The following is a 27,808-nucleotide window of genomic DNA, read 5'->3' as shown; positions in this document are numbered from 1 at the left end:
TTATTTTTCGTCCATGTTTTTTTGTCGCGTAATCGATATTGCAATACCTACGTGGCTACCGAGTATCCGCTGGATATAATTTCGTTGCAACATCGTGCGACACCGTGTTACTACGGTCCTTGCCTCGGAAATGTTATTCATCGACAAACTGCTACGTTTCAGGTAGCGCACATCAACACGCAAACCGGAGGTGATAATTTCGTCTGCCAATGGCAAGGCTGCAAGGTGCAAGGGAGAAGTTCCTGTTCGCGAAGGTGGCTGGAACGACACGTGTTGTCTCACGGAGGCAACAAACCCTTCCGGTGTATAGTCGACGGCTGTGGCAGCAGATTCAGCTCTCAGGTAATGCCTCGTATTCGATGGTTGCCGCAAGCATCGCCTTTTTCATTTGGACGACCATTGGAAGCGATCTCTTTCATACGCGAAGGATGTTGGTGAATTTCATTGTATCCTGTGCTCTTTCTCCTTCTCCATTCATGCGCTTCACGCGGTATTAACTATTTGGTTTTCATTGTGTTTCTGATAAAAAAAAAGCGTTAGAAAAAGAGTGGATCGTAAACGTAAGTCCTTTCGTTGTATTTGTGTTCATCTGGTAAAAAACGTGATCCAAGGTAAGTCGATCGTGAGTGTACGTCGACTGGTTTGCTTCGACGATAAAAACTTGAAATTTGCTCGTGCTAAATAACTTGTTTCATTCTCGTCGTAGCAATGTGCCAATAAGAGAATCGTTGTTACGACGGATATTCGAAACTTTTCATTCATCTGTGTATTGACCATACATCGATCGTAAATATAAATATTTCGCTGTGTTTCTGCCTATCTGGCAAAAAATGCGATCGAAGGTAGGTCGACCGTAAGTGTACCGCCGACTGGTTTACTTCGATGGTACAAAAGTTAAATTTGCTTCGTGCAAGCTTCTTTTGTTCTTATAACGTCGTCGCTACTAATGTAATCGTCGTTGCGATCGACATTCACGCTTCGTCTGGTCTGGAGACCAGATCGAAAATAAAAAATCTCCACGAAAATCGTGGCTCGTCGTAAACTCGATATGCTTTTCGTTTCCTCGGGCACTCTTATCGTTTCTAACCGTCGTCGATTGTTCTGACTTTGCCTTTCCTCCTGTGTGTCAAGGAATCCCAGAACCTATTTCCGTCATCGTATACGGTAAATTTCATAATGTTAAATTTAAGCCGATTTCGAATATCGCGATGTGAAAACTAATGAAACTTGTTTTTCCTGTTTATCAAGCGTTCAACGATCAAACGTTCAAGTACAGATCAAGTGCAGATGCTGAGATGTTTTTTTTTTTCTATGTCGTTGTCGCTCGATGTTGCTGACGTTGGGTAATGTATACTGTATCTAAACGAGGGACTACGTATTCGTTGCTGATCCTGAAAGCGGCGCGATCTCAATAATACCGTACTCCCTCTGGTTACCGATGTATGTAGAACGCAACCGAATCAGTGCCGGTTAAGAACCAAAGAAAATATTTTAACGTAGACGCTTGGTCTGAGTTTCGATCTACCGATTTTCCATCAATTCACACCTCGTTCGATCGGTCTGTGTGTCTTGAAGAAATCTGTCTTCTTTTGTCTTAACCGTTACCACGCGTGTGTGTGCGTACGTACATGGTTGACGCTGTCTTCAAAAAGCGGGCACTTTCCAGGGACAGTTTTTAAGAACTGTTCACCCGCGGCAATCTCTGGTTGGATTTGTCTTTATCTTGCTTTCTCTTTCGTCTCGTGTTGCGTTTCGTGAAACGGATCGTGCTTTTCATTATCCTGGTTACCGACGTACCCAGATTTGTCTGTCTTTGCACTGTACGATCGGTCCTTCGTACTTGTACATTCATCCCTCCATGAACATCGATCTCAAAGCACCTCTGCGATATCTCGAAAATTGAATTTACTTTTGGATACAAAATTTTTCGATAACCGAAGATGATCCTTCTCTATGGACCACGAGGACCACGCTTTCCCTGGGAAGTGCCCACGTTCTAGATTCTAATTAGCGAATCCTTTTACAGACCGCTCTCGAAAGGCACGTGAACGGACACTTTAACCAACCGGAAACCAGCAACAACAACGCCAGACGAAGCTGTGAAAGCGGAGGAAAACTGGTCAGAAGAAATGGGAAGAGACTTCGATACAGGCGACAACCTTGGTCAGGTAAACATCGCCTTTTACGTTTTCTTCGCGGCTTTTTCTTTACGGTTTTCCTCACTGTTCGCTTTTTCGTCCACAGCGAGACTCTTCGATTACTTCGACTCCGGGGTGATGGAGGGTCTTCAGCACAGGTTACTTCAACTGGCAAAGTCGAGGACGCAAGGTCGTCTCGCGGAGACACCAGGAAATTCGATGGCCCTAACTAGTCAAGTACGTCCGATAGAAGTAGACCGTTTTTGGCGATTCATCGACCAAATTATTTTTCAATTCGAATAATTCTATTCGAATAATTTTATTCGAATAATTTTTTTTTTCTAGGTATTAGCACGAAGAGTAGAAATGGACGGAAAGACTAAAGTTCTGTTACGATGGTACCCTCCAGACATGTAAGTAGTTTGGACGTTTCCTTCCGTTTATACACGTACACACATCAACCATCATAAAGTATTATAATCCTTTTATTTTCTATCAGCGAACCAGACGAATGGGTACTAGAGTCCGAAGTACAAAGCACGAAAAACGTCGAAATACGAAAAGTGGCGTCGTCTCACCCGGAAGAAGTAAGTTTGGCTCTATATTCGGCGGTAAACGGCGGCATGCCGTCACCGATGCGAGTAAAGCAACGCCGGAAACCGGTCAAGAACTCGTGATAATGCCGATCATGGTGTTCGAGAACAAGCGTGATGAAGTAGTAACGATTAAGCCAGAAAACGAATACCGACGAGTCCTGTATCAGGACAGTTATGCTTTCTGGTCTGGAAAGATGGAGCCTGACGAGATTAATCGGAACCTGAACGTGTCGAGAAGAGGATCCGGGTAAGACGTCCTCTGACTGCAAGAGGAAACGCACGATATGAGCATAGATGGATACGAAAACGTGTCCATGTAGAAAAGAACCGATGTCCGTGAAAGATACTACATTATTATAGAACGAATCTGTGAGCTCTATGAGCTTGTATCGCGAGCCAGAACAATAAAAAAGAGGGAGACGAATAACAGACAAACATTAAGAATGTAGCTAAGAGTACCCACAGGGGAAGGAAAGAGTAATACATTCTAATTTATATAGCCTAAATTGAAACGATCGTTAGGTGATATATTAGTAGTCGTGGATAGCGATGAAAGATATTCTTGTTGCCTATCGATACCAAATTTTGATGAAACGACGTTGGGGTCGATTCCTGCCACGAGTGCCTGTGATACAAAAGCGGTGACACTCGTCGGACTCGGAAGAGCTAGGTTTGGGCCTCAAAAGTGCCTCACCGTGGAAACGTTTTATATCGTTGACCGTCTTGCAAGACCAATGAAAAGACGGCGGAGTTGAATTAAAATGAAAAAATACAAAAAAAGGAAACAATAACGCAGGATGGAGACGAGAATTTTACTTACGACTCATGCGACGCATTAACCGTGAGAGAAAAAAGAAAACAAAAAAAAAAAAAAAGAAAAAAAGTGAGGAGAAGTAGGAAGAAAAAAAAAATGCAAACTGTTAGACGTTAGTTAACGATTGTAAGGAGATAATCACTCTGGTGGCCTTAGGAATCAATTAATATCTAACAACCGGCCCCTTGGCACTTCCGGGCCCCGTTTAAGTACCCCGAGAAAAGTCAGAAGAAAAGAAGAAGGGATGTGAGGAAGGAAAACGTGAAACGCGGACCTCCTTCGACTTGCCCTCGACCCTCGACCAACTTTCAAAAGGAGATGTATCTACCTCGATCTTCAGCTCGGTAGAAATTCGTGCAGGCCGCTGTCGTGCGACATGGGGAAGATAAAAGGAGGAGGAGGAGAAGGAAGATAAAGAGGAAGAAGAGGGACGTAAAGGGGGCGTGTACGCGTGGGTGCTGGGTTATCGGATAACGAAATCTTGCGAAAAGACGACAACGGAAAGCAATAGCCAAGGAAAGAACGTGAATGGTCTCAACGGAGAACGAAAAAGAAGATAGTAATAAAAAAATAAAGTCGACGCGAAAGTTAAAACTGCAAATCGTAGTCGAACGACTGACGAGCCAACGGGGTTTCTATCGAGATTTATCCACTTTTCCCCTTCGAAAGAAAATATTGTACAAAATGAAATTAAAATAGGAAACGAGCAAATAAAGTGAAATAAAGAAGAAGAAGAAGAAGAAGAAGGTCGAGGCCCGAGGCACGCTCGAGACTTAGAAAGGACGAGTTTGACTCGTTCGTGCCTAGAGCGTGTTCGACTTCTCGTGTACTTCGTCGTCGCCTATTTTTATCTTCCTGCTAAGTTACGTGCAGCATGCCAATGCGAACCTGTCGCTGCGTGGCGAGACAAAATCGAACGATCGTTTCTTTCCATTTTAATCCTCTCGTTCTTATCTTCCGGTGGCCGAGTCGGCGCAAACAGAGAAAAAAGAGAAAGGAAAGAAAAGAAGCAGATAATAAACTAAAGCAGAAATGTCCGGATAATCGATCATTTTGATAACGACTATCATTCACCGTTCGTGAAGTTATCGAGGACCGATCAAGTACGTTCTACGTACGTACTTTTTGAAACTTTCTCAGTTCCAAGTTTTTACATGGTCGCAACGTTTTTCACCCGATTCGAACCGAAAAGGAGAGAACAAGAGAAAATGGCAAGGAAACACATTGGAGAAACGAGCCAAGACTTTGCGATCGACTGTACAGAGCCGTGACAGAAGATATATCATGGAATTGCCAGTCGGAAATACCTGCGACAAAAGTATATGTATATCTCTGGAAAGAAAACGGATAGAAGGAACCAGCTAATCGGCAGCGAGAGCGAATGCATCGTGCTGTACGACCGTAACGAAGAACTGTTACTACTCTGAATAGAGATAGAACACGATGGCTGTGTTACATTTTCCACAGAGTTACTAAAGGGTTGAGGGAGTAATATGAACGCGGATCTGCGAAACAAAAATAAGGAGGACTTACGGAACGAAGTGTGTCGGATCGCTATTTTCATAGGTGTAGATACGCCGAGATCGTAGAAATATATTTCTCGTATCGCGCGGAAGATGTCTGACATCGTGGGATGTGATGCCGCACATTGTACACATATATACATAATTGTAGAGAGTAAAGAGAATACTTGTAAATTAAGAGAAGTAACAAGTGGAAGGGGTGAAAATTCGTGTCGACGACGTGTTGTGTAGCTAGTACGGAAAACGAAATGGAATCGAATGTAAAAAAATAAGCAAGACGTAAAGGCCTGTAAACGTTCGAAAAGACAACTGGAATGTAAGGGAGAAACTTGGGACACACACGGACAGAAGCACATCTACACACACCAGCTAAGAAACACTGCCAATACAATACGATTGTAATTAAGAACGTTAGGCTAATTGGTCGATTTATTCTTACTATTATTATTACGATTAACTGTATAACCCGATAGATCTCTAGTTGCCGCGGATGCATAAGTGGCGTCCCGGTTGCTCCAGGCGCGTGCGCACGCGAATTTTCCACCGGACAAAATAGTTATCGACGCCCGTTAGTTTCCTTCGTAAAAGTATCGACGTATGTATATGTATATTGGGGAACGTTCGCGCGTGCCAGTAAACGGGACGATCGCGGATGAGCGTGTAAATAGTTAGTTGAAATTATCGATAAATTGCCTGGTGGTACGGACCACCACTTCTCTATCCCGGGGATATTGAACTCGTCGAAAGGGCGAGGCGCAGCCTATCAGCTTGCGAATTTCAAACCATAAAGAGATTCACCTTTTTGATCGGAATTCTCGTGCCGGGACACGCCTCGCGTGTTCAACGAGAAGGACGCCGCGGTGAATTACGAGAGGGTGGCTGGTCTGGCTCGCGGAAAATGGGAAACGATACGAGCTCGAAGAAAATGGAAACGCGTCACTGCCAAATATCGCGCACTGCCAGCCGTTTAAATACTGCGGTAGTCGTACACCCTTAGAGCCTTATTTCATTCGCGGAGCATCGTGCTTCTATCTTATTAGTTTCGAGTCTAGCGCGGATTATTGTTTCCTGTACGAGCTTAACCGGTCGCCCTCTAATCGTTTATACTTTGGATTCTTTGTTTTCTTTTTTTTCTTTTTCTTTTTTTTTTTTTTTTTTTGTTTTTTTCTTTTCTCTCTTTCGAAACGTGCATCAAGAGAGCGTGTTTACTGCCAGTCTGACGACGACGATGGACGCGAAACCAAGGCACTGCCAGCGGAACTGTAAGACGGAGCAAATCTGAATCCCGTATAACGTATATGTATATAGGTATACATGTATAGAAGCGAGTCAGCGTTGAACCTTATATAGAGACGCGGTCGATTGATGTCGTTTTGTTGCGCGACTTATTCTGTCCGTTTTCCTCTTTCATTTCTCGCCGACACGGTTCGTTTTCCTCGTTACCGTTAAACTTTTCATTTATCCCCTGTCGCTTTTGGCATCTCCCCGCCAGTGCCATACACGTGTACAACGTGTGCTGCTCGTTCCTTCTGATTTTTCGTCGTGTTCGTCCCGCGCTCGTCTTCTTCTTCGTGTTCATGTTTGTGTTCGTGTTTATTCGACTTATTTCGTGGCGTGATCGCGATTCGATCGTCGTTCCTCTCGCTCCACTCTCGTCGCGTTTAGATCTTTAGGAAAGGTAGCTCGATAACAAAAAAACAAAGCTATTATCACGGGTGGGACCAATTTCTCTCGTGCGGGAACACGTGTTCGTAATGTTTTCTTTTTTCTCTTAGGAATCAAGCGTTACGGTTTTTTTTTTTTTTTTTTTTTTTTTTTATATAGAGCATTGTCGTCAAGCGTGTGGGAATGCGACGGACTGTATTTAGTCGTACAGAAATATCGAATTATCGATTAGGTTTAGAAACGTCATAGTAACGTTGTTTAGGTAGAAATTACTAAGTTTACTTAATACGATTAGATGTAATTGTTCGGTTGCTTAGCGAGGGTGGATCAGCGGGAGAATCTTTCGGCCATTCGATCACGCTTGATCTCGTGGCAGTGAACCGTGACGGAAAATTTAGACCGATACCGGAATCTGACTTTTTTTTCAAGCTGCCGCAACAAATTTGTTCAACTGTTTAGATTGTAATCGTCATAGTTCGCTTCGGAAAAGACTGTGCGCATTTAGTGTTTAGTGTCTAATTATCGTATAATTTTGTGGAACGGAAAGAAAAAAGAAAATTGGATAAGAAATTTAAAGCTGTGACTGAAGGATTTTTTTTTTTTAACTAGTTCTTTCAATGATTTATCGTAGCATAAATATTTTCGCTGTTTTCCATCGTCCACCGATTGGACCTAAGTGGCGCTAATTTGATCAAAAGATACAAAAAAAAAAAAAACCCGCGATTTAGCGAGGAAAGTTCTGTATCGTGAACTTAAAGGCGGTAAAACATCAAGACGGAAAGGGGGAAGGACATAATTGTTCACGTACCACCATGTTTGTCGTTCAAAAAATGATTTTCGTACATTTGTCTCTTTTTCATTTTTTCTTCTCCTTCTTTTCTTTCCTTCGTGGGAAAGAAATTCATTCATTCATAGCCCTCCTCGTTTGACCTATCCCCTTCTAATCCCATTTCTTTCGTATTTCTTCTCTTTTCTTTTTTATATCGAGTTTTTCTTCGCGCTAGCGATAGTAACTTTTACCCGCGCGATTCTACACATTAGACAGTAAATGTATATTTTAGCGGATCTTGTAAAGTTTTACATAAGATAATTAGATATCCATTAGTATTGGAAGCAAGAGTGACTCGGCCTGAAGAATAGCTACGAAGCACACATTGTTCGTTTCAAAAAAGAGAATTTCTCAATTTCAAAGAGAATTTCGACGCGGTGTTCGTCGTCGATCGTAGCTGTTCTCCCGGTTTTGCATTTTGTACATGTGTATGAAAGATAGAAGAGGACAGAGTGATTGTTAAAGTGAATGAAAGAGAAAGAGAGTGAGAAAGAGAATGAGAGAGAGAGAGAGAGTACCCGGCTATAATTATAATAGATTGTTTAGCACTGTGTAAATAAGAGACACAATCGATTACGAATGTGAATCACTTTGGGGCAAAAAAAAAAAACCATAGAGGAAAGAAACGATGGGCGAAAAAGAGTGAGAGAAAGGGAGGAAGTTAGAGAGGAGAAGAAGAATGCTGATAAACGTCTCGTATTTTTACAAAGAAGATTATACGAAATAATTTGAAACGAGAACGACGAGAGACGTATCGTAGGTGGATTTATTACATTTTCTTTTGCCTTATATTTGGTTACGTGGTATTAATCGATGTTTAAAATAAAAATCGCTAGCGGTCTATTCCTTTTCCTTTCTTTTACTTTTTTTTTTTTTTTTTTCTTCTAAAATAAGAAAACGGAACCAGGAAGATTAACGACGATTGCTCGGAGACAAAGACATGTGTTCGTTAAATGTATTATATCACTTATTCTTTTCTCATCGATTCGGCTGTCAAACTCGCATATATTTGAAGCATTAGACGTAGTGGATAAGTTTGTAAAAAGAAAAAAAAAAAATATATGTAACGCGTGAAATTGAACAGAAATCTCCATTCCAATCGGTTTATCGTCGACTAACGCGATACGATTTAACCCTTGAGTACGATCTTTCACGTGAATCACGAATTTGTCTAACACCGCGTGAGTTTTCCTCGCACGTTTACGCGTCCATGCAATTTCGATAGGATTTTAACAGTCGCACAGATGAAAAAGCAATACGTATAATACGAATAATCTCGCTATGGCAACTATCAACTTCTACGAATGGAACGTACTTGAGTGTTAAATCGAGTCACTTCGAATGCTGGTCGTGTCAGTGTTTCGGAACAGAAGCGAGCAACACGCTATCCAACGATCCGTTTGTCCTATCTATCCATCGACAACATATCGATTCAGAATTCTAGTCGTCGAGATCCTAACGTAAACATATTTTCTTTCGAAATTGCTGCATTCGAGAAAAACCGCGCGCCTAAATTGCGAAACGCTTGCACGACCGTGCGTTCATGTTCGATATTAGGACGAATTTCGCTGTGTTTCTCGATGAACAACGAGGGAAGAGTTCGGAGCCTCGTTCATCGTCGACGTGAGAAAGAAACGAAACGACGACGACTAGTTAAGGTAGAACTTGTCCGAACACGGCTTTCTAGTTTTCACGGCTCTCTCTGAAGCAGCGCTTGCAAACGCTAGAGCGAATCGCGCGTCCTTCGTAAAAATACAGCGGGACATGGCTTGTAAATGTACAAAAAAAAAAAAAAAAGATGATTACGAAAATAAAGTAATAGAATTAGAAAGATTAACAGGAAGAAAGGAAGAAGAACGACGTTTTACCAATGTAAATATGGATCATTGTCGCGTTTCGAAATTTTCGTCGAGCGCGCGGCTAGGGATAGCGTATTACGAATATAGTGTTTGCATTTATTATAAATTCTATGTAAAAATACGACGAGGAAGAATGGTCGTTGGGAGAGATTGTTTCTTATAGACCATATCGGTATATCTAATATAGTATCGACGTTCCTTTTGTAAACCTTTCCATATCGTTTGTTCGCAACGAGCTACACCTATTCCCTATTTATCGTACACGATGTTTAGGTACTCCTGGTATGCGCACGATCGTTCCACGTTGTTTCGTTCGGTTTCCCCTCTGTTGGACGCGTAACGCGCTTTTCGACGTTCGTCATGAGCGCTGCGGTATTGCTTCGGTTAGAAGAAAAGGCTTGTCTCTTGTATAAAAGTAGAGGAATAATAGCGCATAGTTTCGATTAATACTTGAAATTCTAGGCTATGTAGAGAACGCGTGTGACGGTCTCGCCTGTCATCGTGCGTACAATAAAGGTAAAAAAGGAGCAAAGAAAGAGTAACGCGAAGAAACAGACGAGATAAACGTAGGCGCCATAATATTTCAGTCGTGTGTCATTGATCGGTAGGGAACCGGGGATCGGCACCATCGAAATACAGTGTCTTTCAACATTGAAAACTGGAAAGCCCACTCTAATCGCTTTTACTTGATCGTTCATTGCGAGATATATCCGTGCGAAGAGCCGATCGTTTCTTTAGCGACCTAATTTTTCCACGATTCCGATGAAGTGGCAATAAATTGTCAGTAATTAGGCGGTGCTCCGGGAAACGGTATAGAGGCGCGATTGGTATCGCGAAAATATTTGCTGAATTTTATACGATGAAAAAGTTATCGTGACAAATCAAGGACAATCAGTTGCCACTTCGTTGCATCAATTGTGTTTCCAGCGTATACTATATATAACGATAGTACGAAACACACGGGAAGGAAAAACAATCGAGGAAAACGAAGGAAAACGATAAACTATCGCTTCGCACTGCCAAACGGGGAAGAAAAATGGGAGCTCAACGTCTCGCGTTCGTTGCGTTGACCGATCCTGTCGAGCGATCGTCGAAAGCACCGCGGTGTTCATTGTAATCCACATAGTGGTACCCCAAGAGAATAAAATAAAAAAAAAAAAAATGAGAAATAATACGTGTAGGAGGTAATATACTTAGATAAAGCGCACGCGAAGATTTTTTAAACCCGTATTAAGCGCGAGAACAGAGAAGAAACTAAGCGTTGAACAGTGCTTTTGACTTTTTGGATACTTTCATGTACAAACACGAATGACGGTTTATAGCTCAAGGAAAACATTAAAGAGACAGATATTGTAAGAGAGTAATAATAATTTGACGGTTACGATATCGTAACACGGTGTACTTCTTTTACTATTTACCCGATCCGTGCATCGTTCATTTTTCTTACATTTCCGAATGTTTCCTACGAGCATCTAACACATTTAACGCCGTATCTTTAGGCGAATCGATCGTTTTAATTAATTAATCGCTTCGCGGTGTAGAACTACAAATTTCACATCTTAAATGTCATCAACTACAAAAAGTTGAAAGTGTGTGTATTTTTTGTATTCGACGCCAAAAATGCAAGAAATCATGACGATAAAAAGATAATTACTTTTTTAATTATCAAGATTTATTTTTATTTTTAATTTTAAATCGTTCGTTCTAAATTCACGGTCATCTTATTACAACCTTGAAGAATTAATTCGCGTTTTAACATCATCTCGCTCTACAGTTAATTTACGATCACTCATGATGAATGTTTTTGAGCGCTGTAGGCAATAGTTATCTTGCAAAAGGCGATTCACGATCGTTACATTGTTCTTTTCTTAATTTTCTAATTCCAAAAGGTGCAAATTCACGCTCGCCAAAAATTACGCAACAGCGATACGTTTCGTAGGAAATTGGCATCCACGTGCGAAACCAGCAAAGTTATCGTGTATTTTACACGCAGAGAATATTTGCGTGAAATATTAACGTGGGTGCTTTATGGAAGCGTGGCTTCCGTTTCCGGCACAAACCACCCCGTCCACGGGCAATACGATATTCCCTCAGGTGGTGAAAACGCAGGAAACTCGATCCTTATTTCAGGATCGACTCTCTTCTGGACAACCTGTTGGCTACGCTGAAACGACATCGGGTGTGTGCTGTCGACGAGAAATTCAATAAGCCGGCTCGTGTGCCCTTTTTAGAGACGAACGAAATTTGTGTCGATCATGCGAGAGGAAAAAAGTAATTAACCGATGACGGTGTCCGGTTACGCCGATTCCTATGCTCTTTTTCCTTCCTTAATTGACTCGCGAACTCGTTAATTGCAGGCGAACGATATTCGCGCGACAACGAGAACGATTAGTCGAACGAACAAACGAATCGACTGCATTACTCATTACGGCTCGTTATGGTTCCGATTCGCGTTCTTGACGCCATAACGCTCCGTTAACTGTGAGCTTCTACCTAACAAGGAGCGTGAATTTCCAACGCGGCAATACGAGAAAAGTTAAGCGATTGTTACGAACAAAAGAGTTTCTCGAAATTCATAAAAGTGCTGCCATTCGAACGGAACGAGACGCGTTATTACAAGCATCGTCGTTCCATCATCGTACTAGGTCGTTAATTAGAAAGCTAGAATTAATTTCACGTTTTGTTTACGCCAAAGTGGCCTGACTGTTTCTGTACAGTTACTCACTATTATTCTCCGATGAATTCCCGTAAGGAGAAAGCTCGTGACAAAGAAGTTGCTCCTGGTGAGTAGAGACCGGCGATCGTACTGTATGCATCGTTGGCCAACGAAACCAAGATCGGGACAGGAAGGTGGCGAAAAAAGTAAGTAAGCCGGCCAGGAAAAACAGGCGCACCGGTAATCGGAAGACAAACGATTGTTGATTTACTCGGTCGACTTGGAAATACTGTTTACCAGCTGCCCGGTGAAAGAACGGGAAGGAGACCTGGAATGGTAATGGTAATGGTAATGGTAATGGTACCGGTGCAGATCGTCGGGAACGCGGATTATACGAGCGTTCGTTTCTTGCCCCGTACCCTCGTCGTCGTCCCCATCGAGTTCTTCGCCGCTCGTGTACAGTTAAGGAGACACTGGGATGAAATTCAGCCCGCCCGTTGTCCTACGGTCATTGACATTTTCTCTCTCGAAACATCATCCCCATCTGCGATTATCGAAATTCAATTTTATCGATACAACTCGTTCCCCTAGTTCCGGACGTTGTCAAATAATAATATCATAATATATTTCTATAAACAATATTACCTTTTCTCACGTATGAATCGAACCAAAAGATATAATTCGAAATTTCAACAATTCTGTTGGATTTGATCTGCGAGAACGATATTTCGACGCATTCTCGAAACGGACATTTTAATTTCGATAGTTACATTCGCGACAGTTTGGCGCCACTTTTTCCAGTGTAATGGCGTTACGTCGGGAGGATGGTATATAAATCAAATATCCAATCGGGAACGACAAACACCGATCGTAACCGTGCAAACAACAAACACGTATCGAATGATTAAACGGTTGAGTGATTTTAATTAGTTTGCGAATTATTCCATCGGTTTGATCTTCCAAGCGAATCGCCTTCCAAGGAAAAATATTTCGGCTGTTGCAATTTCGATGCACGTAACCCAATTTACCGATTACGATTGCGTGTAGTGTGCCATGAAGATCATCCACGTTTGGTCGTCGTTGTTGTCTAACGAACAATCATACGCATTGAAACTGTTCGAATTTGACCGAGAGCGGGGGATTCGTAAAGCGGGGGATTCGTAAAGCGGGGGATTCGTAAAGCGAGGAGGACAAAACGCGACACGAACGGGACGAAATTTCGTTTTCGTGCGTTTCGGTCGGCTTCCACGCGTGGCGCTGCGATCACTACGGTCGACGTTCTGGGTAGTCGCGAGCGTGAGTTCAGACCGGTAAGACGTATCTGTTGTCGTCTCGTGTTCGTGATACACGTCAAACGCGCGCCTCGGCGCGAAAACGAGGGTGTCGCTTTAACGTCGCTCGTGCTGATAAAAGTGTTTTTACGGGAGTGTTAGTGTGACCATCTTACTACGGTCGAGTACAGTGTTGACGAACTTGATCGATTTGTGAAGAAGAATTCTACATTCAAGAGGGAAGTTGAACAGACGAATTTCATCGAAACGTCACTTCGTCGCCGGTGGTGAGTACATTTGAACTTTTCTTTCAGTTTCATTCGCGACATTCAAACGCAGTACGCGAACACGAACGGTGTCGTCATCGCGTTCGATTCGATCAATGAATCGTTCCACGGTTCTCTAATTTAAAAAGACGACCGCGCGTCGATAACGTAGAGTTTCCTGCATTTTCGGACGTCCGTCACGATGTACGTTCGGTGACGTTGTACGCGTGGTGTGACTGTTTTGCTAACTGTTTTTTACCGGCATACCCCGAACAAGTTCTTTTTCTAACCGACAATCGTAAATATTTCACTGTACTATGCTGTGAGAAGTTAGTGTAGCCGTCAATCGATTTGAAGTAAGCCGAATGTTTGCGATTAACGCGTAACAGGTCGACCTTCCGTGTTTTGTTTCGTACTTTTGTTTCCATGGAATTGAACGTTCGTCGATTAATTAACCGGATAATATAAAATATACGATAGAAGGAAAAAGTATATATTGTTGGAATACGTAACAAACTAATAATATTATTAACAGCTGACGCGTTAATATCACTTTCGCTTATCGAATGGTGTTTTGAAGGATGGCCATTGATCCGAACTATCGACTGCACCAAAATGGAAGCTCTCGAAGCTTTGAATTTTACGATTATATATCGAACGCGTACGTTGTAATTATTCTATAGAAACGTACAAATACACAGAACAATCATGTACACGATAAGTTATAAATAATACCGTAATAATTATAACCATATTTTCATACGAAATTTGTACGTTAATTTACAAGCAAATTTATATAAATTTACGGACGAACGATTTTGCGAAATTCGTTCTGTTGATTATTGTTTCGTTTCGTCAACACGCGGCAAATTGCGTCTTGGAATTCACGCTTTTTCGGCCAAGGGTAGACACGATTGCCGGTAAACAAATAGTTTTTGCTATCCGGTGACGAGCCTCTGTGTAATTCAAATAGAGCATGCTTTTCTTGAGGTATGTTGGCACGTGTAACGTTTTCCCTGGACGTGTCCGACAACAGGTTTTCGCGCACATAAGTGTTTACCTTGCTTATGTAACGCGTCGAAGGCTGATCGCGTCGCGTTCCATCCAAAGGGACATTCGCTCTCGACCATGTTTCGATAGTGACGCTACTTTTCTCATTTTTCCGATCCATTTTTCTTCATCCACATCGATTTCTGATTATTTGAAACCAAATTAACCCTCGAAAACGATCAATTCCAACTCGTTTAGGCTCTCGTATTTATTCTAATTGTAGGATACGTTTACGCATTATTATTTTATCAAACACTATGAAGGATTTTATTTTTTATGTAAATTTAAGACATATCGCGCGAAATATGGTATGTTATACATCAGTCGATTCTATTTGACGCGTACATCATGAAAATAGCAAAATCACTGCGTTTAGAAGGTTTGAGAAATTCGTGTTTTAATCGAACATTTTTAGAATAATCTATATTATAGCAGAATTTTATATGAATTTAGCGACCTTATGAAAGGTCGATCAATCAGTTTTCGTAATGAAATATCTCGACGATAATAAACTTTCGTAGAATAAATTCAATTTAATTGCCAGTAGACAGCGAATGTTTATGCAAATTTATACTTGTGTGAAAACGATTACAGAAATAGAAGTTACGCAGGGGTTTGTCAGCCATTAAATATCGTAACAAATATTACTTTACCTCCGATATTTGATCTACTTTTGCAGATTGCGTTTATTGTGCGCACATCTGTACCTTCGAATTTTTCATAAATGCGTAAACATCCGCGGTTAAATTATCGCGTAGAAGCAGAGAGTCGTTCGCCTCTTCGCTTTATCGCTGTAGAAAATAAAATATTCCACGTGGTTGACAAAAATAACTTAACTGTCGCTGTGGTCTCGAGTTGAATCGAAATTGCAAAAGGAATCGAATTATACCGGCACATGGAATTGTATCGCGGAATCGCGCTCGTCTCAGAGGAATCTCACGCGATTCAACACGCGTTACTACACCTACGCTAATCGTGGAACAGTCGAGAGTCGTGAAACACACGGAGGTTGGCCGACTCGAGGTAAAGTCATGCGCCTAACGCGGTGTCGTGTCTATTTAGAATTTCAGCAAGATCCGTTGTTGAATTCCGGCACGAGCGGCTGTATTTCACCGAGGGAAAAGGGAGACGTGTACGGGCGCGGGTTTCCCTCGTGCGATCTCGTTAGTATCTCGATGAAATATACAGGTGCAGAGTAATGCCGCGCGCGTTTTTCCCTTCGCCGCGTCGGCCAGATAACAGAGATCTCGCGCCGCTTGGCTGTTTATGCCTCCACGATGGAGGTCGCGCGTTCTCCACGATTAGACGGCCCTCTCGCTAGATTCCAGCTTGACGGAAGAGACGCTGTAAGGCCCCGCGCAGCGCCTTCCTTAGCTAAAATACCTTGTCTATCGTTCCGAAACATCCGAGAGAACAGAAATTCTATTCTTTTTCTCTTCTCTGTTCCTCTACTTTTATTTTCTTCATCTTCGTTTCTCTTTAAAATACGTAGTCGTTATTTCGGATTTAGAATTCAAAAATTCTTAAGATGCAGTTGCTATCTTCGTTTCCGATTTCTCTGGAAATAATTTGCTGATTAACAAATTGTTTAGGCGGAATGGAAGATGTCTTCGATCTTGTCCAAACGCGGTAATTCAGTAACTCACAGTTATTCAGTATCAATGAAATAATAGGAAATATCTGATTACGATTGAAGGCAGGATCTCGGATGGTATTTTAGCATATCGGTACAAGTTAAGTGCAAACTTCGGAGATATTTGATATGATCGACCGAATAGAACAAAACGCTACACGAAATTTGCTCGTCTACACTGCAGTGTCGAGTCAAGAGGACGAACCTGCATCTTCGCGTAAATCGAATCGTTATTGCCACCGTGTAACTCAAAAATAATTTATCTATACGTATACGGAATAAGAAAACCGTATGTGCATTGGAACTGAAGAGATACGAAAGTTTATATTTCGGACGTACGTGAAATCGATGCCTGGTTGTTAAATATTAAAAGTCATTTTTCTCAAAATCACCTTTGGTCAGGTTTACGCCTATTTGATATTAACACGACAGTACATCGGAGATAACGTTGCATCGCGCCTGTCTTCTCTCTTTCGCTTCCTGTTTGTCTATTTGTCTGACATTTGACCTCCACACGACGATTACCGTCACGTATATCAAGTACACATATTTTCGAAATCGCGTGAGGCATTTGCACGTGAGTCTGCGAATTTTTGGATCGTCGCGCCGGCCGGAAAGCTTGAGAGGATGACGCGGCAGGAATATTTCGCCTTGGAAGCAAGGTTCGCGTACACCGGCATCGATCTCGGGGCTGCACGCGTTTATCGCGGCTAATAAGCGCGATCCGAGCAAAAAGCAGCGAAATATCGTTGACGTTGGATACAGAAGCTCCTCGCGATTCAATTGACTTCCGCTGGCAGTTCTCGCGACCACGAGTCTCGCGTAACGAGCTAGTCTTTCGCACGTTTCACGCGCTGCGGATGGACGCGCTCGTAACGTTGGTAATCCGTGATGTAACTCGCGGCTCTCTCACTACCGACGACCACGAACAGCTGACTGCATCGTAGAAAATTGGCAAGAATGAGTCGCCCGATCGAATACGCTTATATTCGTTTAGAGTCGAGAGTCATTTGGCGCACGCGATCTCTCGGACTTTGTCGCGGCTAATTGGCGGTTTCGAAAAATGCGTCGCCCCCGTTGAGGACGATTCACGCGATCGCGTGAATGATTTTTTTTTCTCCGTGTGCAAGGACTCGAGCATTCGTCCGTTACCGTGGCGCGTGCTTCGCAAAAATGGAACAATGGGACGCAATTTAGATAAACGGCTCGTTTCAAAGCCGCTATCACCGACGCGATCGTTCGCAATCCGCGGTTCGTCGTAGTTGCGAGCTCAAAACCTCTCTCTCTGTCGTTCTCTGTTCTCCGGGCGATTTCGCAAATTACCTCGAAGGTTCGTACTTCGCGCTATACGTTCCGAAGAGGCGCGTCCTATGTCATAATCTAGATACACAGCGAGATAATGCGACGAAGCGATGCCGGTATTTGTACAAATGAATAACACGTCGCTGCGTGTACGCTAGGATGATTTATCGTGCTCGCGGGCCAAGTATGCTTGTACCGTACCGCCTTATCTGCGGCAATTATGCCCATTGAGAGCGTCGAAGGCAATACGCGATAAAGGTGTACGTAAGCTTTTGTTTCTTCGATTTCGTGGCTCGTTGACTGGTCAGACCAGTCGATTTCTCGTCAAGTAGTGGAGGGGTTCTTGGCTGGATGGTAAAACGTGGAACGATCGCGATGAATTATGGAGCGAGTGGTCGGTCGCGATATGCGTTTTTCCAATTGCACTGTTCCTGGATCGAAGGCTGGCCCGACTCGTTCCTCCAGCGGTTCATATCAATTGCGTCAAAACAGGTGTTGCCTCTTGGAACGTGATGAAAAAAGATGCGAACTACGCGCCTACGGCGATCCAATCGATTCTACGCGCACGTAGCGCGTCGTCCGTTCTCGCTACCGTCGCTTATCACCGTGAATAGCTAAAAATAAGCGCGTTCGTTTCTCTTCCGGTCTCGATTATCGAGTGTCTCGAACAGCAGCTCCGGTCTTTCGAACAGCTCGAGTGTTTTCGTTCGATCGCGAAACCGACTCTCCACTGGTAAGAGAAAATTTATCGAACATCTTCGACCAGGAAAATGACCGGCATCCGTGCCAGCTGTCTTACGTAACGCCATCGCAGTGCTTTTTGTTCACGATAAAGCCATTGAGAGTATTTTTGGGAGAGAAGAAACGATTTTCAACGCTTCTTTGCATCAACGACAACGCTCCGTCGTACATTTTCGACGAAGAAAAGAGTTCTTTGACACCGTCTCGCCCCATTCGCGTTCGGTACACTGCACCCTAGGTCCGTTGGAAAGGGTTTGTCTCGGAGCGTTTGCATACATCTTTTGCTCGTTGTCCTGCGGAATTGGTCGTAAACAATAAGGCGACACGCGACAAAGGATAGTCGTGAATAGCAGCGAGTTTCGCCCGGTAAACCCCTGCCGTTTTTAAAATTAATCGACTCCGCTTCGTCGATGCGCGCAGGGTCCCGTCGCGAACTTCTGCCTACAATTTCGTCCGTCTACGATGTAAAATATAGCCGATCGGTGTTTCCAATAGCTGTTGAGGTGTAAATAAATATTTGAACACATTCGCATTATCGCGAATAGATAGCGTAGATAATAATCCGATTGGATTTCTTCGATCTGATTTTGGCTTCCGATCTTATCTGACGCAATCGTGTACAATTACTTGAGTTTACAACTAAGCATATATCTATTGATATTGTTACGAACAACGAGTATACGGAACACGTTGCTCCGAACGAAAAACATGTAACCGATTCGAAGGAAAACGCAGCGGAGGAAGATCTCTTAAAATATATTGTGGCAGAAGATCGCGTCATCGGGCGCGCTATGAGGTTTCATATTCCGGCATAATCCTCGATGAATTATCTCGCGAGAAGCTCGCAGCACAAAGGAGCGGGAAATGAAAGAGGAAGGTAGGATAAGGGATGAGAGGAGATGACGAGTGTAAAGTTGAGAGAAACGCGGCGAAAGTTCCGGTGTACGAAGGAAACGAAAGACGGAGGCAGGCAGAGGGTGGAAAACGCTGGGTGGAACGACGTCGGTGGCGTCGCTGGCAGTAGCGGCGCCTATATTGATTTTGGGCCGAGGACGGTGTAGTCGGAGGGGAAGGGCCACGTCGATGGTGGTTACGACGTTGCAACGCGTCGCGCCGAGCCGAACCGAGCCGGGACGAGAGGAATGCGCGCCGATTTTTCCTTTACGCGAATGGATTTCGAAATTTTTTCCAACGTATTTTACGCCCTACAGCGTCCACAACGGTAAAACCATTTCACGGAAATGAAAAAGAGTTTTACTCGACGTTTCGCGTGGCACGACCACGGCCGTTTTAACTTGCGCCGGTTTAATATCGGAAGAAAACAGCTGCGTTGACCTTATTTCTCTATTTGAACTAGCGAATCTTTCATATCGCGCTCCATACCCCGGCGACGCGATGTCCCGCGGTGGATTAAATTTCAAATTCCAGCCAACTTTCATAAAAAAAATATTTCCTCTTTTTATACTCATTTTAATACTCCTATATTGCGCGTCAAAATGTTTTCCCGTAAGAAATATCGTTTCTTTTAATGAAACGTACATAAGTGTTCGGGCACCTGGTGCAACTTAATGAAAAGATTTAGTATTTCTATTACCCTTCTATGGTTATATTAAGTCGAGCAATAAGTTGGTTCGTTTATCGACGTTACATTTTGTTGAATATTAGTTGCAGTCTGTAATATATGACGAGCAACGTGGATAAATATCGTTTATAATCGTATCGTTTGGCGACATTAACGAAGGAAAGACGAACGTTATAAGAGTTCGGCAAAGAAATCGACTTCTTTCAAGGCGGTATAGATGGAAATTGGTACGAATTCTCGTCGTATCTTTCGTTAGATCTTTAAGTCTTCGAAATAGAAAATAATTGCGGTAAAGTTAGCTTGCATAGTATAAAACACAACCGCAAAACGCTACTAACACTCGATAGATAACATTTACACGACTACTTGAGGAAGAATTTAGTTCTGTTATTTTTCAGATAAACTACCTATCTATCGACGATCGCCTTTATCTCGTCGTTAGGTTAAAATACTTTTCGCGCTCGTTCAATCGCTCTATACGTACATATAACGGTGGAAAGCGAAGTTAATGAACTTTCCATTCGCGGGAAAGATAATAACGGGCACGAACGACGTTAAGCCAATATTCTCTGGTCTGGATCGATTGGCTTTCGGTATCACTCGGACAAACACTCGGCTTAAATCGATCTGGAAGCCCCGCGCGTTCGCGAAAGAGTCGGAAATCGATAGCGACGAACCCCGCGGAAGCCTATTGCATTCGATAGACGATCCTCGAAGCCGCAGATACTATCTCTTATTCATCGATGTTCGTCCGGTGAAAGCATCTTGTCGCGTCCCATTCGACGCATAATTGCCATTGTTGCTTCTTGCCGTGCATTTATCGTCTCGAAACACGCGGCGCATCGTGTTCCATTCCTTCTCCTCTCTTTCGTTCTTTCTATCCGATATGATATTCCGAGTCGTAAACGATCAGGCGCGCTTTATCGCCTATGTCGCGCCTCATCCGTCCCACGTTTCCTTGTTTCGTCGAATCGCTTCGATCTTGATCTCGTATCGCCAGTCATCCTCTGACTTATTTTTATTTCCACGCGTTTTACATACCCTTTGCGTCGCACCTAGCGAAAGCTAGTAAGATCCGTTCGATACGGTAACGTCGCTTTCGCTCGATTTCGCTTTTTAAATTCCACCCTTTCCTCGGTCACGTGCCATCGATAGCACGTAAACAAGACAGTGGAGACTCGTACGTTCGATGGGACAACTCTGGAAAGAGAATCGGCTGATCGTAATTGTTGCCTCGATCATCGACGATAATTTTTCTCAGCTGGCGAAGCCAGCGTAGTTGGCCAAATTACACTTTGCTCTCCTCTTCTCTCCAACGTTGGAACGAACATCGTTTTCGTGGGGTCGTTGCACGATTTCGGAGGATAATTTACGATGCCCCGGCGTTTCAGTCGCGACGGGACCGGCATAAACAACCTTGCGTCTCCCTTCTCTTTTTCCTTCCTTTTCTTTCCTCCCTTCCTATTTTCCGTGCGCTTCACGGCCACCCTCTATCCCACGAGAACGCATTGGAAAGGGAAGAAAAGAGATCAATACCAAAGAACGGCGCGTTTTCGTTTGTTTTTCCTTTTTCTTTCGCGATCATTCGAAAACAATCTTCCTTTAATCAAGCACGTTCTCCGTTTCTCTCTATACACCGTTCTCAGGAAGAGATGCTTTCAAACCCGAGAACTGGCGCCGGAGCGATGCCACTTGCCTCCGGTAAGTTCCATCGGATATCGCAACTTTCCGGATCGGTCAAACACGCGAGAAACTTTTAATTCGAAATTTCGCGCAACGCTTCTCCACCGTGTTTTTCCAGAGTGGCGCGAAACATCAATTTTTCTCTCCTACTTTCCCCTCTTCGTTCACTCTCCCTGAGAGATTTTTTTTTTTTTTTAACTCTCGATGCTCGAGTTCTTTGACACCCCCACGCGGCTCGTGCCACGTTTTTCCTTCCACCCTATATACCACGAATCCCTCTTCACGGGTGCTCGATGATGCGTACGATGCACACGACCAGTCCCAACGGAGCTTTACGTTCGACTTTTTATAGCGGAAAACCCCGTATAAACCGACGACCGTTCTTCGGTTAAATGGTAGCTTTGATCGAGGGGGTCGAAATTCGCCGCTGCCTTCCGATAATATTAACTGAGCTTCTCTTGGGAGAAATATTACGAGAAATATTACGAGAAATGTGACAAAATGGAGTAGGTGAGAAGATTCGACCCTAATCTAGTATTCCAGTCGTTGTTCCGATCGCACCGGAATAAAGATGATATATTTTTTCACGCCCCTGTTCTTTCTTCCATGTTGGTCAAATCGACGTGCTGTTCAACACGAGAGTCGTTTCGTCGATTCGTGGGGGGTTGCAACTACGAATGGAGGGGAACCGGACCAGCCTCTTCCATCTTTTTTTACGGAATAATCGAACAGCTATCGCGGACTAAAAGCATCGACAGATTTCCTTTATCTTTTGCCGCTTATCATGAATATTAAAATATTTAGATTTATTTCAAATATTCTATCTTTCTTAATCTTGTTTTACCGCAGCATCCAACTTTTGTCTTTTCTATTTTCTTAATAGGTGAGACAAAATTATGCTTAACTTCCGTTTCTTTAGTTCAGCAAAGATACGAATTTGCATACACATCCAGAGCGATCTGATTCGTCGGGTGCTTTATCTGAAATTATTCCACTTCTTCGTCTCTGTTTCCACGTGTCATCTCTGTTATATCTTACAAAAAGTATATGAAACTCATAGCCGCTAATGTTCCTCCGTTTTACGACATCCGATACACCTTTACGAGATTCTAAAAATGCAAATGTCTTTAGAATAAATTTCGTTGAACATTCAACGACGATGAAATAACAGCCGATCGCGTTCCTGTCGCAGAAGTCGAGTCGAATGGCGGTCAATTTCTTAGCTCGCGAAGTGGTGAAGTGGGGACAGCTGGTACACGCGGACGCCGGCACGATGGCACGTTAAATACTGTGCATCGGTGGTTAGGATACGACAAGAGGCTCGTCTATTCGCTGTTTAAGTTAATGAACAAAGAAGAAGAAGAGAGAACCGTCAAGGTCCCGGAGGGATCGAAGTCACCGTTGCCCGAAGACCTCTGACCGATCGTGTTTCCATTCTTTTTATATCTTGCCAACCCTCGATCGAGGGGAACGGTCGATCAGAGGACTCGCCGTTTTATCCAATGTGCTCTGAAACGGAGAACGTTGGTACCGCGGGCAGCAACCAACATCCCGAACGCGTCTCTCTGTCCGATAATTACGTTTCTCCCAGCCTTTGTTGCTTTCGTTGCGAGTTAACCCTTGGACAAGAGGCAGGAAGAAACGATTATGCTCTTATTAGATTTCTCTTATCCGGCTTTTCTCGTCGTCGCGGCCGTTGTGTAGTAACCCGGTGTTCGTAAAGAAAATGAAAAAGTTGGATACAAGGTATGCAAGAAGGAGGCGAATGAAAGTCGCGCTCTTGGCAAGTAATCGAACGAGCTCTAGCGGAGGGCGCGCGACTCGACCGACACCCAGTATACACGACACAGTAGGTATTTTATAAACGACCGACTCGCGTAACAAGTTGTCCGTAAGCTATAATAAAAATGTAAGACCGATACGGAAGCGTTGCATCGAGAATTACGTCGATACCGCGATGTCAATGCACCCGGGCGGCAGTCGGCCGTTCGAACCGTAGAAAAAGCCGAACGAACCGGAGTCTGAGTAATGTCGTACGTCCATTGGTCCAAGCACGTTGTGGCCGTTTCGGATGCGCCTTGGTCCCCGGTGCGTACGCACATTGCACCGGCCCACAGCAGTACAAAAACCCCGTGCAGGACAATAACCCTGAATAAATCACTGCCCCCGATGGCCATTCGGCCGCACGGTTCCTCTCTCGATTTTATACCGCTCCGTTGCCTAAACAAGATTAACACGAGTACCGAAGAACCTGGAACAATTGGCAATGGCACTCCGACTAACCGCGTTGTTGAAAATTCGTATAATTTTTCATACGTCGAAAATTTATCTAGAATAGAGCGCGTAATTGACCGAAATTCTGTTTCGTGGTTTTACGTACATTTTTGCCGCTATATCGCGAGAACGTTTATTTCGCTTACGCAGCAATTGAAATCTTTAAAGGAGGAAAGAATGTTTTTGGTAGCCTTCTGTTTGTAAATCGTTTTTACGTAAAGAAATTGCCAAGTGAGCGGAGAAATATGGGCGACGAGGTAGAATATGGATAGAATCTGCCTCGTGTAATTTTTGTAAGGTTTTCTACCCCTTTGAAGTTTCACGTTTGCTCCAATAAATGCATCGAATAGGTGTATCAATATAAAACTTGTGATCCGCGGTATGTTCCTCCTTTGCTTCGTACGTTCCACGACGTTTTCCAACGAAAGCCCGATCTTCAGAAGCTGGGAACATCGCCAAGTCGATCGAGCTATATTATTTACACGCGTCGCGAACATCGGTTTCTTCGAATAACTCGAGAAACCTTTTTTTCTTCTCTATTCTTCTCCATTATATCCGACGAATAACGAAGTTTTCGCAAACCGCGTAAACCTTAGTTGCCGTAACAATTTTTCGCCATTTTCGCGTAACAATTACGACCGACGAGCGAGTAGATCGGAGAAATTCGAGCCGTTTAAATGCAAATTTCACGCGGAGAGCCAGGCGGAGAGACTTCTGCGACGTCGACGAAGTTGCCGTCCCTTTATGGAGCTGATTTCGCGAGCGGATCCGATACAAACTGCGCTTTAGAGCGCGTTAAACCGCAGTTAAATCCGAGCTCTCGGAGTTGTCCGAGCTCACCGTCTCGCGACATAAATCTTCGACCCTGGCGTAACAGCGTCCACGCACGACTCTCTATGTGGGCGTAGACGCCTAACTTTTAGGTTGTGCGGAGCTTCCGTGATTTTCCTGTCGAACCATCTGTCCCACGGTGAAACTATCGTCCTCGACGCTGGAACGCCTATGGGCTTCTCTAATTCGAATTACCAATTAACGTTTGAACGTGCTTCGAAATTCGAGCGAAGTTTCCCACGCAGTTCCCTTGCCTCGTTCAATGTATTCGAGCTCGAGCAATGAAATAGTGCGTAACAGTAGCGTCAAAACTACGTCGTTAAAAAACGTAGATATAGTAAATTATCTGTAGTTAAATTAAATAAACACGATTGTTGTTAAACGATCGTAGAGTTACAAAATTTAATTAGAATAGCAAATAGATTACCAAGATCGATCGGACAAAGCGGCGGAGGTACAAGAAGAATTTACATAATTTGGAAAAGAGATAGTTTCTACCATATACAATGTAGGTATTTCAATTTCTTTCATAGAATTATAGAATCTAAGATGATTCGGTTTTAAGTACGTATATATGTATATATATATTAGGTCGTCCGAAAAGATCCTTTCGTTTTATAAGGAAATAATGAATGCACATTTTCTGTTTTATGTAATTTTATCGTATTACGTATGATACATTTTGTTCTATCAAAATAAAGATCACAACGTCCGACAGATTAGGTTTCACGTTTGTATAAAGATGCGTTGTTGTAAAAGACGTGTCTGTAAAAGAAAGGCACTTTTTGGACAACCTAATATATACCTGTTAGGCAATCGCTTGTCTACATGCTATATGCTTGTCCACATAAGGGAAAGAAGTTCACGGCGCGTTGGCACGCACGAAGTGTCGCTTAAAGCTTAAGAATAGGCAACTCGTTCGAATATCGACAAACTGCATTCCTCGGCCCAGTTTTCCCTGCTTGTTCTTTCGAACGGCAGCGAGAACGGCCTCGTAAAGTACTAGAACCAGAGACTCTACGAACTTTCTGGAACTTTTCTGGAATCACTCGCGTCACTTCGTTTATAACATCGAAACGAAAGCGTATAACTTACGGTCTTCCGTATCCAAAATTTGTTTGAACAAGGTTGAGAAACGAACCAGAACAGTCGATGTGGTTTTCACATGACGACTGAAGACGCGATAATAGTACCGAAAACTGTAAACGAAAATCTCCTAATAACAGTCAATTATTTGACTGGAAAATACGTTCGCTCTTTATCTTGTAACAAAGAATATACAGTGTATCGCAAGGTAATCTCTGCATGGGATTCACACTGCTGAATTTAAATCGCACAAAGAAAGAAGGAGAATATCGTAGAATTTTACGATTCGAGGAACAGGAGCATCGTCGAGAAATCGTTCGCGAATGATTCATTTCGTAAAGGATAAAAGAAAGTTACTCGTAGACGTTCATACGTTGGAAAACGAGAATCGAGGGGACGAGTCGTTATTTCCGAAAGAAATAATACGTGACGGGGGGTCTGGGACGGATCGAAATTACGTCCATTAAAATCAACAAAGTTGTCACGACGAACGAGACAGGAGCCTTGATGTTTCGATGGTGTATCGTTTGGTTCAACCTTGGAGAAAAATGCGAGAGAACGGAAAATCTCGTTCGTTAGGAGCACCGCGTGTCACCGACATCGATTTCCATTAATCACCGGTGACGTTGGTATTCTGTGGATGAACACCAGTCAGAAAATACCTTATCGCTGATATCGAGGATCCAGAAACTAGACAACGGCGGCAGCTTTGCTTTTGCATCTGGATTTCAACTCTGACATAGTCGGAGAAAGGAAGACGTCGAATCACACGGTGTCTGGGTGTCTAATCTGCGTTTCATCGATCGTCGAAGGTCTTCGAACGACGGGATGCGACGCGACTCGCAGTGTGTTAGCAAATTAATTGATTTTTTAATTATCTGATTTTTTATTCCATTATATCATTGTTCAAAGGTTTGAAAAATTTGTCAAGAGTAGTTTTTGTCACGAGTCTCTCTAATTGACCGGCCGAGAAACTGCGTTTACATCGGCGATGAAGAGAAACAAAATTTATCCTTCGAATCTACCAGATTCAACCAGAAAATTAACAAGAAATATATTTTTCTCGCTCTTCGTATAGATTCAAAGGATAAATGCGGTAGATGTAAGCGTATCTTTTGAAAATAAATGATCAATCAACGATATTAGTTCGACTCGACTGACGCTGGTCTGCGTAATTTATTTTCTCGATAGCTTTAAAATATTCGGAAGAGCGACAAAAACACACGGTTGTTTCCAGAAACAAATGACAGTCGTGACGTGGGGTTGGCTAACGATATTGAACTTCGAGATTACCCTCCTATAAAAGACAGGGAAATGTAAATTATCGTACATTTTTCACCCGTGGTTTTCGTACAAAATGATCAATATGTTGACTTTGTGGCGATCGGACAGCCGTTTTAAAACGTTGTCGTCACGAGGCAACGGAAAGGAACTGTGCGAGCCGGGCGTCCGGATCGCGTCGGCGCGGACTAGAAAACGTCTCATCAGCAACGCCGTTTCGCCTTCGGTACGTGTCGTAACAATGTCGCTCGTAATTAGAATATTTTCATTTCTATCCGTGTCCGGCAAACTCGGCCTCTTTGCGAGCAACCCTTGCGAGCGTAGGTGGGACCGGTTTTAAGTCGCGTTCACGCGTGCGACACACAGCCCTCGGTGTATGTAGGACTCTCTGTACGTACGTTCCGCGGAACTAGTTCGTTCTAGGCAAACCGTCCAGCCGATCGGTGGAAAGGAGAAAGATTCAGGTTCTCCCCTTTCCCTCTCGCGGTCGTTCGTCGAGCGCATTTGCCTTTCACGGCTCGCGCTCCAACTCCATTGAAACTGCTCGAGCCTTCGTCCGTTCTGTTGCTGCTGCTGCTGCTGTATTCTTGTTATTGCTTCATTTTTTTTTTTTTTTTCTGTTTTCAACCGCGCGACATATACTCTTTGGAAATGAATTCTCCGTTGCACCGGTCTTTGTGCTTTTACAATGAATCGACCTAAAAATTCAACTCGGCTGACGCGATTCG

The 27,808-nt window shown here is 43.3% G+C and overlaps 2 protein-coding genes across 6 annotated transcripts in view; both read left to right on the top strand.

Moving 5' to 3' along the window:
- The window catches only part of Jing (AE binding protein 2 jing), a 149,326-nt gene extending 138,510 nt beyond the window's left edge, over positions 1-10,816 (top strand). The window contains exons 5-9 of the mRNA XM_072007774.1: positions 163-342; positions 2,027-2,168; positions 2,245-2,375; positions 2,484-2,551; positions 2,638-10,816. Coding sequence (XP_071863875.1) covers positions 163-342; positions 2,027-2,168; positions 2,245-2,375; positions 2,484-2,551; positions 2,638-2,815 — 699 coding nt within the window. The 3' untranslated portion in view covers positions 2,816-10,816. The remainder of the gene's footprint in view (positions 1-162; positions 343-2,026; positions 2,169-2,244; positions 2,376-2,483; positions 2,552-2,637) is intronic.
- A 2,534-nt stretch (positions 10,817-13,350) lies between these two features.
- The window catches only part of Prosap (SH3 and multiple ankyrin repeat domains prosap), a 177,893-nt gene continuing 163,435 nt past the window's right edge, over positions 13,351-27,808 (top strand). For 3 of the 5 annotated variants that reach the window (XM_072007759.1, XM_072007756.1, XM_072007754.1), the window contains exon 1: positions 13,351-13,638. The gene's annotated coding sequence lies outside the window, so the exon portion shown is untranslated. The remainder of the gene's footprint in view (positions 13,639-27,808) is intronic. The other 2 variants (XM_072007757.1, XM_072007758.1) reach the window with 2 other exon arrangements.

This window comes from Bombus fervidus, chromosome 7 (genome assembly GCF_041682495.2).
Source record: "Bombus fervidus isolate BK054 chromosome 7, iyBomFerv1, whole genome shotgun sequence".
Classification (NCBI taxonomy): Eukaryota; Metazoa; Arthropoda; class Insecta; order Hymenoptera; family Apidae; genus Bombus; species Bombus fervidus.
The sequence above is the reverse complement of the archived record's forward strand: the minus strand, read 5'-3'. Positions and strand labels throughout refer to the sequence as shown.